This window comes from Dendronephthya gigantea, unplaced genomic scaffold (assembly GCF_004324835.1).
Source record: "Dendronephthya gigantea isolate DGI-Jeju-01 unplaced genomic scaffold, DenGig_1.0 000190F, whole genome shotgun sequence".
NCBI classification, from domain to species: domain Eukaryota; kingdom Metazoa; phylum Cnidaria; class Anthozoa; order Malacalcyonacea; family Nephtheidae; genus Dendronephthya; species Dendronephthya gigantea.
This window is the reverse complement of record NW_021163200.1, coordinates 1,836-23,538: the sequence shown is the minus strand read 5'-3', so window position 1 is coordinate 23,538 and position 21,703 is coordinate 1,836. Positions and strand designations below refer to the sequence as shown.

The window sequence follows — 21,703 nt, the reverse complement described above, 5'->3', positions numbered from 1 at the left end:
ACAGAGTTGGATTTAGACCTGTTGTGTGTTTGTGTGTGTAAAGTAAGCTCGGCTAGTTTCACCACTAGGGAGACTCTTGTCTTCACCACTAGACTACGAGATCATGTACTGAACGACTAAGATTATTTAACTTACTATATCTTTTTCACGAAGTTCATAATGAAAAAACGATTATGATAAGATTCTGACCATCGATTTACAATTTAGCTGACCACTGTCTTCACCACTAGACCACGAGATCATGTGCTAAACAACTAAGATTATTTGATTTACTTTAACGTTTTACGAAGGACATAATAAAAAACAGTTATTGTAAGATTCGAACCATCGACTTACCACTTGGGAGACCATTGTGTTCTCCAATAGACTACAAGATCATGTGCTGAAGGCCTATTATTTTTTAATTTACTTTATCTTTTTCACGAATTTCATAATGAAAAAACGGTTATGGTAAGATTTGAACCATCGATATACCACTAGGGAGACCCTTGTCTTCTCCACTGGACTACAAGATCATGTGCTGAACGGCTATGATTTTTTTATTTATTTTAACCTTTTCACGAAGTTCACATTGAAAACACGGTTATGGTAAGCTTCGAACCATCGAGTTACCACTTGGGAGACCATTGTCTTTTCGAAAAGACTACAAGATCATGTGCTGAAGGGCTATGAATATTTGATTTACTTTATCTTTTTCACGAATTTCATAATGAAAAAATGGTTATGCTAAGATTTGAACCATCGATTTAACACTAGGGAGACCCTTGTCTTTTCCACTGGACTACAAGATCATGTGCTGAAGGGCTATGAATATTTGACACACTTTATCTTTTCCACGAGGTTCATAATGAAAAAACGGTTATGGTAAGATTCGAAGCATCGATTTACTACTTGAGAGACCCTTGCTCTTACCACTAGAGTACAAGATCATGTGCTGAAAGGGTATGATTATTTAATTTACTTGATCTTTTTCACGAAGTTCATAATGAAAAAACGGTTATGGTAAAATTCGAACCATCCATTTACCATTTGGGAGACAATTGTCTTCACCACTAGACTACGAGATCATGTGCTGAACAGCTATTTAATATTGGATTTAGTTTAACCTTTTCACGAAGTTCATGATGATAAAACGGTTATGGGAAGATTCGAACCATCGATTTACCACTTGGGAGACCATTGTCTTCACCACTAGACTACGATATCATGTGCGGAACGGCTAGGATTATTTGATTTACGTTAACCTTTTCACGAAGTTCATAATGAAAAAACGGTTATGGTAAGATTCGAACTACCGGTTCACCACTTGGGAAACCCTTGTTCTTACCACTAGAGTACAAGATCATGTGCTGAAAGGGTAAGATTATTTAATTTACTTGATCTTTTTCACGAAGTTCATAATGAAAAAACGGTTATGGTAAAATTCGAACCATCGACTTACCACTTAGGAGACCATTGTCCTTATCACTAGACTACAAGATCATGTGCTGAAGGGCTATGATTATTTAATTTAGTTTATCTTTTTCACGATGTTCATAATGAAAAAACGATTATGGTAAGATTTGAACTATCGACTTACCACTTGGGAGACCAATGTCTTCATCACTAGACTACAAGATCATGTGCTGAAGGGCTGTGATTATTTAATTTACTTTATCTTTTTCACGTTGTTCATAATGAAAAAACGGTTATTGTGAGATTCGAACCATCGTTTTACCATTTGGGAGACCTTTGTCTTCACCACTAGACTACGAGGTCATGTGCTGAACGGCGAAGATTATTTGATTTACTTAAACGTTTTTGAAAAAGGACATAGTGAAAAAGGGTTATGGTAAGATTCGAACCATCGACGTACCACTTGGTAGACCATTGTCTTTACCACTAAACTACGAGATCATGTGCTGAACGCACAATAATATTTTGGGCTCACTTTTTCGAAAATGCCTTGTAACCAGGCCTGATTCAAGATGGCGGCCAAGGATCACTTTCGCTGGTAGCTTAAATTCTGAAACTTAAATAAAAAATAAAAACCTGTCCCACACATAAACCGTGAAACTAGCCAAATTGTATTGTAGACGTTCAATTTCAAAAAAAATAGAAAAAAAGGTAAAAATGAAGTAAAATAACGGTGCTTTACCAAGATTTGAACCGGGATATTTCGCACGCAGTACGACCTCTCGACTAAGAAGTCGTTGCTGAAGCGCTGAAGCATAGCGTAGTTTTATTAGGTATATTTATAGTGCTCAATGTAGAAAATAACTCAAAAAGGCACGGTTACAAAGCTCCCATCGAAAGTGATCCCAAAATAAATTTGTGCGTGCTGAACGGCTAGGATTATTTGATTTACTTTAACCTTTTCACGAAGCTCATAATGAAAAGACGGTTATGGTAAGATTCGAACTACCGATTTTCCACTTGGGAGACCAATGTCTTTTCCACTAGACTACGAGATCATGTGCTGAATGGCTAGGATTATTTGATTTACTTTAACATTTCCATTATGTTCATATTGAAAAAACGGTTATGATAAGATTTGAACCATCGACTTGCCACTTGGGAGACCAATGTCTTCATCACTATACTACAAGATCATGTGCTGAAGGGCTATGAATATTTAATTTACTTTATCTTTTTCACGAAGTTCATAATGAAAAAACGGTTATGGTAAGAATATAACCATCGACTTACCACTTGGGAGACCACTGTCTTTACCACTAGACAACGAGATCATGTGCTGGACGGCTATTATTATTTAATTTACTTCATCTTTTTCACGAAGTTCATAATGAAAAAACGGTTATGGTAAAATTAGAACCATCGACTTACCACTTGGGACACCATTGCCCTCATCACTAGACTACAAGATAATGTGCTGAAGGGCTATGATTATTTAATTTACTTTATCTTTTTCACGTTGTTCATAATGAAAAAACGGTTGTGGTAAGATTCGAACCATCGATTTACCATTTGGGAGACCACTGTCTTCACCACTAGACTACGAGATCATGTGCTGAACGGCGAAGATTATTTGATTTACTTTAACGTTTTTGACAAAGGACATAATGAAAAAGGGTTATGGTAAAATTCGAACCATCGACTTAGCACTTGGTAGACCATTGCCTTCACCACTAGACTACAAGATCACGTGCTGAAGAGCTGTGATTATTTAATTTACTTTATCTTTTTCACGAAGTTCATAATGAAAAAACGGTTATGGTAAGATTCGAACCATCGACTTACCACTTGGGAGACCATTGTCCTTATCACTAGACTACAAGATCATGTGCTGAAGGGCTATGATTATTTAATTTAGTTTATCTTTTTCACGATGTTCATAATGAACGGGTAAGATTATTTGATTTACTTTAACGTTTTTGACAAAGGACTTAATGAAAAAGGGTTATGGTAAGATTCGAACTATCGACTTACCATTTAGGAGACCATTGCCTTAACGGCTAGACTGCAAGATCATGTGTGGAAGGGCTATGATTATTTAATTTACTTTATCTTTTTCACGAAGTTAATAATGAAAAAACATTGATGGCAAGATTCGAACTACCGATTTACCACTTGGGAGAGCATTGTCTTTTCCACTAGACTACGAGATAATGTATTTAGCGGCTATGATTATTTAGTTTACTTCATCTTTTTCACGAAGTTCATAATAAAAAAACGATTATGGTAAGATTTGAACTATCGACTTACCACTTGGGAGACCAATGTCTTCATCACTAGACTACAAGATGATGTGCTGAAGGGCTATGATTATTTAATTTACTTTATCTTTTTCACGAAGTTCATAATGAAAAAACGGTTATGGTAAAATTTGAACCATCGATTTACCACTATGGAGACCCTTTTCTTCTCCACTGGAAAACAAGATCATGTGCTGAACGGCTAGATTATTTGATTTACTTTAACCTTTTCACGAAGTTCATAATGAAGATAATTGAGAAAAGGAGCAGCGTTATTTCACTATAAGCTAGTTATATGCGGCCCAGGTGAAGCAAATGGTTACGGTGCGATTGTTTTGTATTTTTAATGAGGTCAAGTCTGATTTCACAGGTCACAAATTAAAATTTGAGGAAAATAGTAATTCAGATTCATTAGAATGTTTCAACATTTTCCACTAATTTCAGAGCTGAAATTGTACTCCAAATCTCCATTATAGCGCAACAGATCTAGATATTAAATAACTCTACTTCTCTTAAGCTGCGTTTACACGGTACCATCCGCTCGTCACAACATCTTCGTTTCCATTCAGCGTACACCTAAGATCGTAGAAGACACAGTCACTGTCGGTCACAGCACGGCTACCATCCACAGTCTGATTTATTTATATCAATTTCTTTTTTATATTACATCCCGTCAATTACGTATCATAATCGCTTAATCATCATGTTCCTCTAGCAAATTGTAGTTACAAGATTATGTATTGCGACATGTATTATTTACGCAATCATTTTGATCGCGCGCCACACTTTCTTCTCACATTAGTTTTGGTCCCGAAAACGCTAAAAGTTGATACAGAAACTACGATCAAAATCTCCCGATTCCTGACCTGGACAAACAAACCAGGACAAGCAAACTTTCCCTGCTCAGTAGGCATAAAGTAAGGTTTTAGATTATCGTGATGGACCATAAACTCTCGACCTGTTTCTGATCTAATCTTCTTCACGCCTAGTCTTCCTAAAATATATGGTGGGTCCAAGCTATTTGGGACAGAATTTCCACTCCTTTGGCCGCCTAAGCCATACATGCTCAAGCCATACAAAATCTAGTTTCCTGCTGACCCAGCAAGTCCGACAAAGCGAGGAGTCCTCGGAAAGATCGCGAAAGTTTATGATCCTCTCGGGTTGATTTCGTCCATTATTCTGCAAGGAAAGTTCCTCTACCGCGAGTGTTGTGACGCTAAGGTCCCCTGGGATGCCAAACTGCCTCGTGAGTTAGAAGCTAGATGGACGGCGTGGGAGAAAAGCCTACCAGAGAACGTGACCGCACCAAGGAGTCTAGCTAAGTTCCAGGAGCCAATTGAAGATACAGGTCATTAGATCAAAATCATTAGATCTGGTCGCACACGAAAGACAGTATAGAACTTAGTGCTTTAGATTTCAACATATATTTCGAACAGTTGCGTTAAAATTAGAATTCAATCAAGTTAACATTTATTGGGACGGTGAACACTGAACGAGGCACAACTTTTTATATTCTAATACTTTTATATTAAAAGGGGGGGGGTGTTGGAAATTATGCGGAAATAGAATGATTATTATAATGCATGCAAACGTCATGGGTATAAATTAATACTGCATGCGGATCAATAGTAAGTAAGAAAATTGGATAATTAAGGACAGATTGGAAGTGAGGGTTAAACATAGCCTCTAATGGCATTCCCAACACAGCCTCCTACTGCCATGAATGACCGGTCTTGTTAAAAACCAATATTATAGGTAAATAAAAATATCTACAATCCCTGGCGAACATCTTCGTCTTATATATTATAATTTCTTATCTTCGCTTTTACCTGGGAGGGTGTTTATTTCCCAGCTGCCTTGACAGACAGTGCAGCCTTGGAACACTCTGGCTTGAGATGCACGTGACTAGGCTGACCTTTGACCGTGAAACTGTCCGTAGTTGAGGAACTTCCCGAAGCTGAGACTTGCTGACTTTGTCCCTGCGATGGGTTAATCCAGGACTGTCCTCGTCTAGTAGTTTCCAGACATCTTGTAACGACGCGCGGTCGTCTGATGAGAACGAAGGTTGCCATGGCGAGACGAGGTCGTCACGAACAGTAGACGATTCCGGTAGGCCTGCTTTTTCTGCGAGTTCCGTGTTTGAAGAGTGTTTTTGAAGTTTTTGGGCCGACGCGGAATTCTTTTTCCGAGGAGATAGCGAATGCTGATCATTATTCCTCGCTAGTGTTCTCTGTGCATACTGCAGTTCTTTGCTTGTTAGTTCATATTGCAACTGTTCTAAACCCCGTAGTTGGGATCGGGATGTTTGCGCCACATTCTGCGGATCTTTGGATGATTGACTTGCCTCAATTGAAGGCGATTTTTTCCCTCCCAATATATAACGATAGAATAACATTCTAAAATTAAAACGGTGACAGCGGTATACTAAATATAATCGATTTTACCACGAGATTACTTATTTCAGCATCTCTCATTATACCAAAGCCGCCACGCTGCGGAGAAACAAGAAATTTTCGTGTTCTCAATCATTGTAGTTTTTCTCAACTTCTATAATATAGGTTTAAACTTTTGTTCTTAACAATTTATCAAAAATGTTTTATTAAAGACGCTCTGCAAAACAATTTTATTTCATATTTCAATGCAAGGACGCATTAAACGAATGTTTAGTCCACCCGTTTTTGGTACATTTTCAAGTACAAGTTTAACTTATATCTTATCAATTAACTTGCATGTTTTCTTTCAACAGTTCCAATTGAAGTTTTTCGCCATATGCTTATAACCGACTTGCGTTTGCCCAGACGTTTTTCCGCGGTGTTCTGGGGCTCGGTCACGTGTCACTAGCCTACATGCGGTAGTGACGTAATCATCGCGGGATCTCTTTGCACATGCAGTTAGTCTTTTGCGAACAACAGAAGCTACGCGTCATGACTGTAGGAAAAATGTATTCAATTCATTCTTACAGTAATTTATTTCGACTAACGTATATATATTAATGCCATCTTAATAGATATTCCAAAATGTCCTTTCAAATACCTTTATATTTCAACAATTCAGCTCTCAGTAGTTTGGTGTGTAATCCTTCAGATGACGATACTACTCCCTTCATACCAGGGACTTCTGAAAAAAAAGGAAAACGTTTAAAATTCAAATCCTGACTAAATCATTCAGAATTTTATGAAGTGAATTTAGGGTTTGTTATGTGTTGATAAGAAATGTTGATGAGAAGTTTTCCAGCCGCAATCAATTTACTGTTTTGGAAAAGGTCGTAATTTACAAATTGTGAACGGGTTTGAATGAAATATATCTCCATAGACAGGCGTCATCTATATCACGCTATTTTAGGTGGATCAGGACAGCAAGGGATATGCATGCATTCTATATATGGTCTAACAACTGACAGTGTTTGGGTTACATCACAATCTCTACGTTTCAATTAATTCAGTGGATTTAGAATGTTCTACGGCAGTCGTGATAGTTAAGATTCTAAACACAAATAAAGATAGTACTTTCAAAAGCGTCAGACAGTACACTCACCTTTCTTTCGAAGGTCTTGTATAAACTGACTTTCTGGATTGTACGTATTCAAAGGTTTTCCGTGACTGACAAGATCCAATTTTAATGCTGACAACTGCAGAAAAGCAATGAGAAAATGCATCATCTCCTGCCTGTCACACAATTCTTGACTAGATGTTGCTAATACTTCTACCTCGGGTAGTTTATCTGCGACAAACATTAACCCATACTTTCAGAAACGATCCCTGTAGAAACTAGAATTTCTGTCTAATTACACCGAATACAAAAATTTCGGACATTACGCTCTCAAAACAGATAAATATCAAACGATTATCAGTAATTCTTCCGTATCCACACTATCGCATGTAGGCTGTGTTACACTCACAATCATTGAGTGTGACATACAAATTTTGTCATCACCGATCAAAGAGAAAGTTATTTCTTAATCGATACAAAGATTTAAGGTAAAAAACTGAAAATTAAGCTCTTATTCGAGTGGAAATACTGCCATGGAAATGTTATGACTCCCATTCATAAAATTTGAGTGGGCTTTTAAAATACAGAATTTCCTCGCTAACTCGAACCCCCAAGGGCAAAGGAAAATTGTTCGAGTTACCGGGGGTTCGAGTTAACCGGAGTTGGTGTCATATTACATTTATTATATATAAGTAATACAATAAGGTATAATATCCAATCGAATCATTCTTCAAGAGATATCATGCCTACCGATATGAATGATCACCGAAATTGGACGAAATTTTAAAATTAAAAGATCGAAAGAATACAAAAGGAACTAAAAAAGCTAGATCAATAACGACAGTTGCACTATACAAAATCTTTTAAAATTTATAAGCATTTATATACAATTATATACACTGATTAACTTTTTATTATTTCGATAGTTTCCGGTCCAGCATATAGCTGTCACAACTGATATCTTAGGTTCAGCATTATAGCTGCTCGCTTTGTTGCTCAGTGAATCACCCAGGATGTTACTGACCTTCCTGCCCTCTGGCTGATAACTAATCAAATCCTCTCTTAACTGCTTGCGGTTTTAAAAGCACATATAAATTTCGTTCGATCTTGCATTAACCAACAACACGGTAAAGTACAAATGAAAGTGGGTTCACCGTTAAGCTTCAGACTGTGATACATTTACCCGTTTAATTTGTTTTAATGTTATATACCTAAAGGATGTCTTTATTATATCCATTTTCCATCTGCGATCTAGTCATTTAACAATATCATTAAACCTGGTTTCCTAATGATACAGCATCAATATTTCTTTTCAAGCCCGTTTTGTAAAATTCGTCAGCCTGGTGTCTTTTTTGGGTTACCTGCAGCTTGAGATCAGAGTTCTGCTGCTTCAAAGCATTCATTTCTTCGTTATCCCGACGATTCCCTGTTGACAACTGATAGTGAAGTTGATATGTTTAGTTGCTTCTGACGAACCAAAAAAAAGAAAGTACAATGATCATCAATGCTCGACACAGCTTTCTAAAATCTAGGAATGCAGCACTCGAAAACTAGCCCCATTTACACTATAGACTAAATTTATCGGCACGACATATGTTACTGCTAATAAATACACACAATAAAAATAGGTACGCAATGCGTACATGTGGGTAGCCTGTAATGCGATAAAGCTGCTATAGTGGCGAGTAAATATCAACTGATGCAATAAAATATTATTTTCTAGTCTTATGTTCTAATGCCATAGACAACGGAATAAATGTCCTATAGTTAGCTGGTTGAATACAGTTATAACAAAGTCGATTTATTACGCGCGCAATCTATAAATTACTAGAAATACATGCATGCAGTAACCCCTCGCTATTTCAAACCAAGTACACAATTTCCTGAGTTAACCTGACCTAAACTTATATTATTAAATGACACAAAACTCAAATCAGTCTTATATTTTATATACCAAGTATATTATAGCTAATGTTTCCATCATTCAATACAAAAATAATCATAAAGCTAGTGTAAATATTGCCCGTTTAATTTTGCAGCATTATACCTTGCCAGCAATTAAGTAACGGTTTAAAATCGAAATTTCAAACGATTAAAACACTACAAAATCTTCACAGACAAAGAAAAAACTGCTAATGTTATTTTACTCTGTAATTGCAGTCGACGCCGACGGCTAAAAGTTTCAGTATACTTTATAAATATAGTGTGTATTTTTGATACCAAAATTCAAATTACACTTTGAAAAACACTTTTTAAAGTTAAAGCAAAGGTGTAAGAGCCTTTCACAGGTTTATGTGTTTGCATAAAAAGCTGAAAATTTAACAAATAAACGGCATACAAAGCTGAAAAGTATACAAATATGGCTCATTCTTACCGCGAAACAAATACGAAATAAACAAAGTAAACACGTACCCTTTGTCTTTGAAAACATTTATAAGCTTGCATATTATGAATTATTCCTCTTACACTGCTTTTTTTTTACTGTATCCACGTTCATCTTTGCTATCTGTCATGCTTCATATATCTTGTTTCTTCTCGTTTTACTTTCTTTGCACAAAGTTTATGAAACGCTTTTACAAAAATGTTTACGAAATGACAGTTAAATTGCTGACGTTCTCATTGAAATACAAACTTTCTGTCTTAGCCAATCAGAACGTTCGTTGATTACCAGTCTACACGCGTTCGCATTCCGCGCATGCGCACAAGTACCATGACCATTGAACGTCCACGGTCCACGACATAGAATTTGAGCAACTTTGGATTCCGCTATGTTCTGTCACAATACCCGGGTGTAATAAATCTCCCAGCGGAATTAGTACCCTCGCACGGCGCTTCGCGCCGGCTCGGGGATAATATTTTATTGTATTAAATACATTTTAGGACAGATCAAAACATGTATAAAACCATTTTTACAAGAGATAGGAAATGAAATTTCTAAACAGAATAGGTGAACGAAACAAAAAGGATCCGGGATGGTGGCACACATCGTCTGATAACATAAAGCTTTGTTTAGAAGGAGAAAGATCTTAACAAAGATTTCATTGAGGATAAAATACTTGATTTGCCAGATCATTTAACAGTCACATAACAAAGAGTCCAAAATTGTTTCAAACGTTTCGCATTAACATTTTTTAAGGACTTATCTATGTATCAGAACAATATTTCAAAGATTTTTGATCAGTTGAAATGCACTTTTGTTAACAGTTTTGTTTTTTGAGCTCCAAAGCATTTGGTTTAATAGCCGCATGACAGGTGAAATATTGCATTATAATTTATAAAACAGGGCAACTTGTTACTACTATTTGCAATAAGGTAATGTATTTGGTTTAATAGCTGCATGTCCACAAGCAAGAAATTGACAGGTGAAATATTGCATTCTAATTTATAAAACAGGGCAATTTGTTACTGCCATTTGCAAAAAGGTAATGTATTTGGTTTAATAGCTGCATTTCCACAAGCAAGAAATTGACAGGTGAAATATTGCATTATAATTTATAAAACATGGAATTTGTTACTACCATTTGCCGAATTATAATTTATAAAACAGGGCAACTTGTTACTACCATTTGCAATAAGGTAATGTTTTGGTTTAATAGTGCATGTCCACAAGCAAGAAATTGACAGGTGAAATATTGCATTATCCCCGAGCCGGTGCGGAGCACCGTGCGAGGGTACTAATTCCGCTCGGATATTTACACCCGCGATGTGCAAATGCGAAATCAAAGTTGTCCGCCATTATGCAATGGACCTCACGCCATGGACGGTCTTCTACGTTATGCGCATGCGCCAGAGTGAACCACTAAGCTCTAGCTTGATTGGTCGAGACAAAAACTTGTATTTTCAAACGTCAATAAATAACCGTCATTTTGCAAAATTTTGATGAAGTTTACAAATTTTATGTTTTCATAAAATAAAGAATATATGTATTTTTAATAGGCAATTCCCATTATAGCAAAGCATCATGGGAAATGTGGTAACCTTGTCTTGCAGGCGAAATGGCCGCCATCGAAGCGAGCATTTCGCATGCGAGAAGTATCGCTTTTTTAATACGCTTTTTTCGCAACATTTGCTAACTTTTAATACATCGACGTGTTCCTAATGCTGCAAAGTTTGTTTTGTTCAAATTGCATTGCAATCGAAGCAAAAATGAGCTTAAAAATGTGCACCGAACAACAGAGGGAGCGGAAAATTGGTTCGTAAATACGTTCTAAGAGGACGTTTCTTCTTGTCCTTTTGAGGTGAGTACTTTTCGCAAGCATTCTACATCCCACCATTTTGACCTACAAATGCGTGCATGCCATTGCTCGATGTATACAAAGTAATTTCACAACGATCGAGTATTTTGTGCGGATTCTTTCGCTTGTTGAAATCGACAAATGTTTATCAAAATATCTGTCGATCGTTCGATCAGCATGGCGTTCAAGGGCAATACGTTCAAAGGGGCTTTAAATCTTTTGGCGCGAAATTTAAGCAACCCAAACCGGTTTTATCCGACCCGGCACTGTTACTTTGCTAAAAACGCTAAGAAGAAAGCAGTTTTGACTTTGGTTGTTCGTTTATCTGCTCTTTTTGTTGTCGACGGCTCATTTCCACTTTCTCGTAGAATTATTCAAGTAGGGTTATAGTATTAAATATTTTTATAGTGCTAGATATATTAAATTCGTAGGTAAAGCTATTTAATATTAACGATTTAAAATTTAACATAGTATAAATAAGTACAATATATTTATAGCTTAGGTAATTTTTAAAATTTACTAGATATAGAAGCTAGGCTAGGTCTAAAATATTATATTAATTTATTAGGCAGGCCCTAATAATAAAAACTTCTAGTAAGTTTGTACATATTTAATCTTAAAATCATAGTTTTAAAATTCATAAACATATAAGTTTAAATTAAGTAATATAACTTTTTACTATGGATAATGAGCCAGAAACTTCATTGGGGGCAGATAGAAATTTAACACCACTATTAGATGGGTGGACAAAAAGTTTGAAGAACTGTCCAGTTTTTACATACACACAGTTAGAAAAGCATTTGATTCTTGAGGATAAAAATACAACTGATGGCAAACCTGCTGAGGCTTTTAAGCACAAGAAAAGTGGCTACAAGTTATTTAAAGCTGGATATCCAAGACAGTTTCGGGTGAAAGCTAATGTAAAGGATGGAGATGATAAAGTCCATTTTCTTGTCCGGTGCCATGTTAATGCAGAAATGAAAAGAAACAATATCTTGTGAATGTTAACTTTGAACAAAGTTCAGGGAATGTTGTCTTGGCAAATTGCTCTTGTCCTGCTGGTGCTGGTGGTCGTTGCAAGCATGTGGCAGCTACTTTATTTCAGTTTCTTGATTATATTGAGCTTGGCCTATCAGATATACCTGACGACAAAACATGCACCCAGGAGCTACAGACATGGCATATCCCCAAAAAGAACACAACACAAGAAGCCCTATTATTGAAGATTTGATGTTCCCCCAGGATACATATGATAAAGATAAAAAAGGTCGAAAGCGTCCAGTGCCTGAAGGGAAAAGAGATGGGTATTGCTCAACAAAAGAAAATGTCTCAAAAGCTAATTTGGAGTGTCTTAAAGCAGGTTTGGAAAAAGCAGGAAGTACAAGTCATTTAGTCGGTATCTTAGACAATACAAAGTGTGAACCATGTGAGTTTGATGTTAATGACTTACCCTCAAGACAGAGAATTGTAGGTGCAAAAGGAGTGGGTGACAAACTGGACTACACTTCAGTAAGATCAAACATTCTGCAAAGGCTAAATGGAAAATTAGATTGTACCTCTATTCCTGATAAAGAAAAAGTATGGAATTTGTCATGGAGAGATTATTTGTCGATAACGAAGGTTGCAAGGAAATTGAGAAGAACACACGGAAGCAAAACAAATGCAATGAGTGGTATGAACAAAGAAAATGTCGGTTGACCTCATCATTGTTTGGTTGTGTGGTGAAGAGAAGAAAATCAATCTATCCTAATAGTATTGTGAACAAAATTACAAAGCCATCTCAGACCAGGAGTGCGAGCTGTCAATGGGGAATTGAAAATGAGCAGAAAGCATTGGTAAGATATCATCAGTATAAAGATAGTTTAAAAGAACACATAAAACTTTGTGCAGCCTGTGGATTGATCGTAAATCCTAGATGGCCATGGCTTGGTGCAAGTCCAGATGCCCTCATTTTGGATCAAAGGGAAAAGGCTGAGTATGGAGCTGTGGAGGTGAAATGCCCTTCGTCTAAATCTGAAATGACTATAGCTGAAGCATGTAAAGATAAATCATTTTATTTAGAGTTAATTGATGGAAAGCCTTGTCTTAAAAAGACACATGTATATTACCACCAAGTACAAGGTGTTATGGCTATTTGCCAGTTGAGTTTTGTAGACTTTGTTGTATATACAGTAAGTGACATTCACATTGAAAGGATTTATTTTAGTGAAGTGGAATGGAAACAACACACTTTGCCTGAATTAACATCATTCTATTTTGATTATTTAATGGACAAAGTTTAATAACTATATTTGAATGTGCATATTATATTCACATAATTTAAATATAATGATTGTCTGAACAATTTACAGTGAATTCATTATAATTTCATTGTACAATATATTTAATTATATATTTAAACATTGAGTACTTTAGAAAAACTATTGGTTTATAACATAACAATTCATTCATTCTTCATGTAGTTGAACTTGAATTAAGGGTCTGAAAAACAATGTTAAATATGAGCAAATGACCCAAATCTTGTTCAGGTCTGCAGCCATTAATATTGGCAAGTCGAATTTAAGAATACGAAAGCTCTTAATCCTCTGGATAGCTCTTTCAACATGTATCCTATGTTTTGCAATCCGCCGAGTTTCAATTTCTTCTTCTTCAGAAAATTGAGCTCTCTCACCAAGGAATGGGGGTATGTTCAAAGAGACACCATGTGGTAAATCCTCCTCAATTTCAAAGCCTCTATCTGCCATGATCTGATCACCAACTTCCAATAACTTAAAGATGCCACAGTCTTTTGTCAGTTGTTTGTCCGATGTATTACCTGCATACAGCTCAGAAACAAAAGTAAGGTCCCTCTTGGAGATATTCCAATAAGACCTTTGCCGGTGTTATGATTCTTGTAGGTGAAAATGTTGCGCTTTGGCTTCTTGGTTGGGATGGTCTATCGATAAATAACTCAGTACAGTCAATTATAACTCTTGTGTCTGGATAGGTTTCCTTGAAACTCTGTGGCATTGTTTCTCTAACATAGCTTTGTGATGGCCAAATGGGGATGGATCTTAAAAATCTGTACAAAAAGTCAAGCCAGGTAATCCAAATTCTTGACACTTGGGATACAGAGATGTTGAACCTTTCAGCTAAGTCCCTTTCAAGCAAACCCAGTCTCAGTCTTGTAAGACACATGAAAAGTTCTTCCTCAGGAGACAAAAATCTCTTTGGTCCACACTTCTGGTTGTTGGTTTGTCCTGAATTATTGGAAGATCCAACATATCTTAATCTTTCACAAGATGGACAAAGATAATCATAAAATGCCTTAAATGTACTGTAGCTAGAAAATCCAGTATAAAACTCAAAATCACTATTGTTATCTTTAAATCTTTGAATTGAGAAACGACATTGAATTTTTCTGTTTAGGTCAAAAATTTCTTTTTGTTTCTTTTCATTTTCCTTCTGAAGGTTCTCTACTAGCGCTTCAAGTTCTGAAACCTTAGCTTCTAGACTTGGTCTTTCATCTTCTCTTTCACTTTCTTTAACTACATAAATCCTCTCCCTGCATTTAAAAGTTGTTCTTGGCTTTGCTTGTTTGGGCTGTAATAGTTTTTCCACTATATTTGGAACATTATGAAGGCATGTCTTCTTGCCACCAACAAAATGTTTTGAACAGACTCTATGATGTTTTTTTGGTACAAATTAACCCTTCCAATCCAATGCAACCACATCTTCCTGAGCTTTTTATCAGTTGGAATTACATAAAATGAAAGTTCTGGGTTCTTTCTAGTGTTACTATCACAACTAGGAATGCAGCAAGTTGTTCCCCCTCCTTTATACTTTCTTTTAGGACATGGAGCTTTTATCTCACCTCTATCTGCCCCCAATGAAGTTTCTGGCTCATTATCCATAGTAAAAAGTTATATTACTTAATTTAAACTTATATGTTTATGAATTTTAAAACTATGATTTTAAGATTAAATATGTACAAACTTACTAGAAGTTTTTATTATTAGGGCCTGCCTAATAAATTAATATAATATTTTAGACCTAGCCTAGCTTCTATATCTAGTAAATTTTAAAAATTACCTAAGCTATAAATATATTGTACTTATTTACTATGTTAAATTTTAAATCGTTAATATTAAATAGCTTTACCTACGAATTTAATATATCTAGCACTATAAAAATATTTTAATACTATAACCACTTGAATATTCTACGAGAAAGTGGAAATGAGCCGTCGACAACAAAAAGAGCAGATAAACGAACAACCAAAGTCAAAACTGCTTTCTTCTTAGCGTTTTTAGCAAAGTAACAGTGCCGGGTCGGATAAAACCGGTTTGGGTTGCTTAAATTTCGCGCCAAAAGATTTAAAGCCCCTTTGAACGTATTGCCCTTGAACGCCATGCTGATCGAACGATCGACAGATATTTTGATAAACATTTGTCGATTTCAACAAGCGAAAGAATCCGCACAAAATACTCGATCGTTGTGAAATTACTTTGTATACATCGAGCAATGGCATGCACGCATTTGTAGGTCAAAATGGTGGGATGTAGAATGCTTGCGAAAAGTACTCACCTCAAAAGGACAAGAAGAAACGTCCTCTTAGAACGTATTTACGAACCAATTTTCCGCTCCCTCTGTTGTTCGGTGCACATTTTTAAGCTCATTTTTGCTTCGATTGCAATGCAATTTGAACAAAACAAACTTTGCAGCATTAGGAACACGTCGATGTATTAAAAGTTAGCAAATGTTGCGAAAAAAGCGTATTAAAAAAGCGATACTTCTCGCATGCGAAATGCTCGCTTCGATGGCGGCCATTTCGCCTGCAAGACAAGGTTACCACATTTCCCATGATGCTTTGCTATAATGGGAATTGCCTATTAAAATAGAGGGAAACTCGAATGTGGTCAGGACTTTTCACGGTTTAACAAATAACAAGACCAAATTTTTGCCCGAATTCAGTATGTATAATAAAATCGGAAGATTTTACACTTGATGATATTTCATCCACAGCTTCAAAAAGTAATTCTTTTGTGGTAAACACAACTTTAATATTCTCAAATGTATTTCACTATAAATCTGAATGTGTTATGTGATAAACGACATTAAAATTTCATTTATAAACTCCGTTTTTATAATGACAAAAAGAAAATATAATTATAAAAAAAATAATTAAAATAATTTACCATAACACTGACTATAGATGAGTAACTTAACTTCCAGAAAAAGGTAAGAATCTTGTCGTATTTTTGCCATTTTTTCACAAAAATATGAGGGTAAACTAGAGTTCACTGGGGTAAACTTTGATTCTTTAAAAATATACGGCCGTTGCGAGTTGCTATGACAACAGTGCTTCCACGTGCATAAAAATATTTCCACACTTTTCTCAATTTCTTTTTCTCACATACGTAATTTTTCTAACAATCATGTTACCATCCCCATGCTTAATTAATAACTAATTTTGTTAAACCGAGGCGAGGGGTTTCTGCATGCATGTATTTCTAGTAATTTATAAAACAGGGCAACTTGTTACTGCCATTTGCTGAATAAAATAATGCTTAATATTTTTTCTATTAGTGTAACTTTGTAGTTGTAGATTCAACGCTCACCGATCACCGCTTTTTCGTCTTTAAAGTACTCGCCTTCGCTTTAAAATTTGCCAAACGTATTAACGTGACCTCGGTTGTTTCCGTTCTTCGAAAACAATGAAATTATCCGGAAGTAGAAGAACCGTTCGTCATCTTTCGTATATCCGATGATTGCCGAAGATGTGGCACCCACAAACATACATCCGGACACTTTTTCGAATACATAGTGGTTAGCCGCGAATGCGCAGCCTACCCACAAAAACAGGGCAACTTGTTACTTTTTATTTCCTATTAGTGTAACTTTGTAGTTGTAGATTCAACGCTCACCGATCACCGCTTTTTCGTCTTTAAAGTACTCAACTTCGGTTTAAAATTTGACAAACGTATTAACGTTGCTTCCGAGTTCCGTCCTTCGAAGTTCGAAAACAACGAAATTTTCCGGAAGTAGAACGTACCGTTCGTCATCTTTCGTATATCCGACGATTGCCGAAGATTATCCGACGATTGCCACAAACACACACACACACACACACACACACACACACACACACACACACACAGATCCGGACACTTTTTCGACTACATAGCAGTGAACTCCATAATATATATCTGGAATGATAACTTCCATACTTTAAGCGCGCGAAAAATGAAGCCTAACCCCCAGTTTTCCTACGCGGTTTGTACGTCGGTTTCAGTCCCCCAAACATCAAAATCACGCGGTTTGTACGTCAGTCTCAGTCCCTGAATGCAAACCGTTACACGGCCAGTATAAATTTGAATGCAATCACGAAAAATATAACAAACTGAATCAGTCCCAATGCAATGCATTTCGGAGCGCGCAAACCACTTAAAAACACGTATCTAAAATCTATTGCATTGAGAATTTAAGATTGAATTGAGAAAGAATCGTGAGGAAAACGTTTTCACTGGGAAAGTTAGTCTAAAAATGCCGATATATTGCGTCGTTTCTTCGTGCAAAAGCGAACAGTACGGAGCTAGAAATCAGTCTCGCCAGCTAATTTCGTTTCACAGGTTGGTAAACTGACTTCGCCGAAGTCTGCCACAAGTTTTTAGATTGTTTTTAAGTTCGTCGCACCGAAATTCACTCAAAAAGTGAGAAAGTGTTTCATTTAATTGCTTCGATAATTAATTTAAAATAATATTTGTTTTGAATATTCAACAGTGAAATTTTCCCGCTTAAAAGCGTAATTTAAAACATCAAAATACCATTCCGCATATGATGGAACTCATAATTTACGTTATAAGTTGAAAAACTCTTTTCCCAGTAGATGTTAGCCCTATTTTATATCTTTTGTACAATCAACTATCGGCATAACAGCCCGTTAACAAGCGCATTTATACGCTGAAATATGCACTCGGCGATCACAAACAACAAATGAGTAATAACCGCGCAGAAGACTATGTCCGATACGATGACGAATGCAATGACGTGTCGTGGCTTCACCACTCAGTTCCACTCAGTGGGCTTCACTTAATCGGCCACAGTTATCATTCCAGATATATATATATATATATATATATATATATATATATATATATATATATATATATATATATATATATATATATATATCGATATACCAAAGTATAGAGCTAGAGTATAAAGATAAAATAAAATAAACTTGGTTTACTTCATAAGATTTTATTCACTACAAACTTGTTTCGTATGACAAGCAACGCTTGCGACACTCATCAGGTGATTTTAAATTCAAGCGTTGCTTGTCATACGAAACAAGTTTGTAGTGAATAAAATCTTATGAAGTAAACCAAGTTGATTTTATTTTATCTTTATCTATATATATATATATATAATATTATAAATTATATATATATATATATATATATATATATATATATATATATATATATATATATATATATATATATGGAGTTCACTGCTACATAGTGGTTAGCCACGCATGCGCAGGCTACCCACCGAAATACGAGAACATATATCACAAACATTCTCAGTGATGACGGATAAAAAAACAAGTGCATTAAAACAGAAGCCCATAGCCATTTAGAGAAGAAGACTCACCTCTTTTCAGGAATGATGAAGTAAACATTAAAGATGAACCATAGTTGCTTTACATTTCCCAATTGAGATGTAAGGTCTATAATTTCTCTTGCCGTAAACTACCTAAAGACGTGCAAGAATATATATTGTGAAATAGGCAATTATATTATATACCTTAACTGAAATTCTAGTCGGTTAATACAGAATTCCTTTCGCGCGATTCCCACAATTTAAGTTACCATGGTCAATAGTACAATGCGATTGGAATATCAGCTCTTACAAAAATCTTAATCCTTGATACTCCAGTTGTGTCTTCCAAAAAAATACAGGCATTTTTTTTCAAATTTTCACTCGGGCAAATTCTCAGGGCTAATCAACATGCTAGTGTTTTTTTAATGACCCACAGACATACGCAACTTGAAAGTCAAATATTTGACTTAACGGAAATATTTGCAATAAAGATAGTCAACAGTTATGTAACTCGGTGTAATAAATAAGTAGATCGAGGCAATGTATGTAGGGGTTGTTTTTTATGCTACCCGCGCGCGGAGTGAAAACCCGCAGAAATTATTCAGGACATTGTAGGTTAAAATTTGACATTAGACACAGAAAACTAATTCAACGTTCAACTATAACTATTCAGATAACACAATGAAAACTGCTGGGTATGCGGGGGATGAGGTAATGTTTCAATTTAATGACGCTATGTTTAAGCTTTGTAACTTTTTGAACTGCTGTTGTATGGTTGAGCTTTGTTATCTACCACTTACCGATCGTGCTGTTCAGCTGTGCCACCAGACCTCTTATATGAACATTATCCTTACTTCCATCTAAAACGTAAGTTGGCTCAGTATTTTCAGTTTTAGCATTTGTATTAGCCATGGATTGGGTCAGTTCGCAGTTTCTCGCCTTCACTTCTCGAATTTATCCAGTCTACTTTATTTTATCCAGACTTGTCACATATTCTGAAATGTTTAGTAAACCTAGAAACGATGTGAAACGAAGTCCAGTTAACCAACCATGCCCATCACAAGCCCGGACTGGTAAACAAACTACGAAGAAAGTACACGATGGTTACACGGAAATCACTTTCCCACCACGAGTGTTTGATCGTAAAATGACAAGCTATATTGTCGTCAAAAAATTTGCCATTTTAAAGTTTCGATCACTCACAACTGAAATATGAACATTATTAGTCACACAAAATCGAAAACATTCGATTGCAATTCCGCCATGATCTTTGGGGCATACCCGATTCGTGAATTTTGACGTCGGGCGCGTGATGAAAGGACTGATGAAATATTATGTGGCAGATCACCAATGAGGGTTATAAGGCCGGGTTACAAGTCACGAAATATATTGTAATAATTAATTAAATATGTAATGCATAATTATAAGGCACTAATAATATAATGCTACCATTAAATTGTTCTACGGTTTTATGGTTTCATGGTTCTACGGTTCTATGGTTCTACGGTTCTACGGTTCTACGCTTCTACGGTTCCATGGTTCTATGGTTCTACGGTTCCAGGGTTCTACGGTTCCAGGATTCTACGGTTCCATTGTTCTACGGTTCTATGGTTCTACGTAGGGGTGGATCCAGACTGATGTCTGATGCGACTGATGCGAATGCATCAGTCAAAATTTCACGAGCATAGTAATTGAACACTAAATACGGAAAATTGCAATAAATACGGAATTTTCCAAAAATCTCTAATAAAGTTTATTATTTATTCTCTTTTCGGTTTACACTGTCTTACAATTCGTAAAAAACTAAAAACGATTGTTAATAAATCCAAAAAAGGCAAAGCGAGACGATGTTTGAAATTTTAATTAAAATTTCGCCTTTCTCTCGTTGTACGGTTGGTTGTCGTGACACTATATCCCCGAATATGTCGATTATGCATCCACTCTGACTTATCCACTCTGTCGTGACACTATATCCCCAAATATGTCGATTATGCATCCACTCTGACTCTTATCATATTACCGTCAGTGGATGCGTTTACGTAAGATTGGTTCACAAGGGAATGAGGGATATTTACTGTCAACAATCAGGTGTATACAATTAATTTATCAAACCATGGAAGAAAAACAAAATATTTCACCTATGATAATTTAGAAATATCGCTTCCTTGCTGACTCAATTGTGGTGGAAGAGTAAGGGATAACCTTGTTGATGTACATAATCTTTATGATTATTTATGTTTACCACCTCTATGATACCTTTAAGAAATGGATTTGAATTGTTAAACATATCAATAATTCAATTTATTCTGATACAGGGTTCATGGAGCATAAGAATGCCAGGGGTAGAAACAATTTAAGAAAAAATCCTGCACTTCAGCTTGTTACAGAGGTAAGTTTGCTTTTAGTTTACAGCTTTCATATTGATATAAGGTACCATAATTCTTGTTGACAAACTATCCAAACAGATAATTGACTGCCAAATTTCTTTGTTAGACATAATACCCATGTGTGCTACTTCGCTACTTTTTAGTTACCTGCCATATTTTGTATAAAATTCTCATTGATATTTTAGTTAATTGACAGAGTAAGGGTTCTAAATTACCAGTAGAATAATTTTCTTTCACAATGTATCTGGCAAACTCTATTAATTCTTTTTCAGGTAAAAGCAGAATTTTAAAGAGTAAACCACAAATTAAT

The 21,703-nt window shown here is 35.8% G+C and overlaps 1 protein-coding gene across 1 annotated transcript; it reads right to left on the bottom strand.

Moving 5' to 3' along the window:
- Positions 1–5,520: 5,520 nt before the first annotated feature.
- On the bottom strand, positions 5,521–20,836 carry LOC114538619. The gene is made up of 6 exons (XM_028559746.1): positions 19,807–20,836; positions 19,058–19,159; positions 8,546–8,651; positions 7,230–7,323; positions 6,729–6,812; positions 5,521–6,065 (listed from the first exon to the last, which is right to left on the bottom strand). The coding sequence occupies exons 3-6, from the start codon at positions 8,585–8,587 to the stop codon at positions 5,521–5,523; spliced, it is 765 nt and encodes a 254-aa protein (XP_028415547.1). The 5' UTR covers positions 8,588–8,651; positions 19,058–19,159; positions 19,807–20,836.
- Positions 20,837–21,703: the final 867 nt, after the last annotated feature.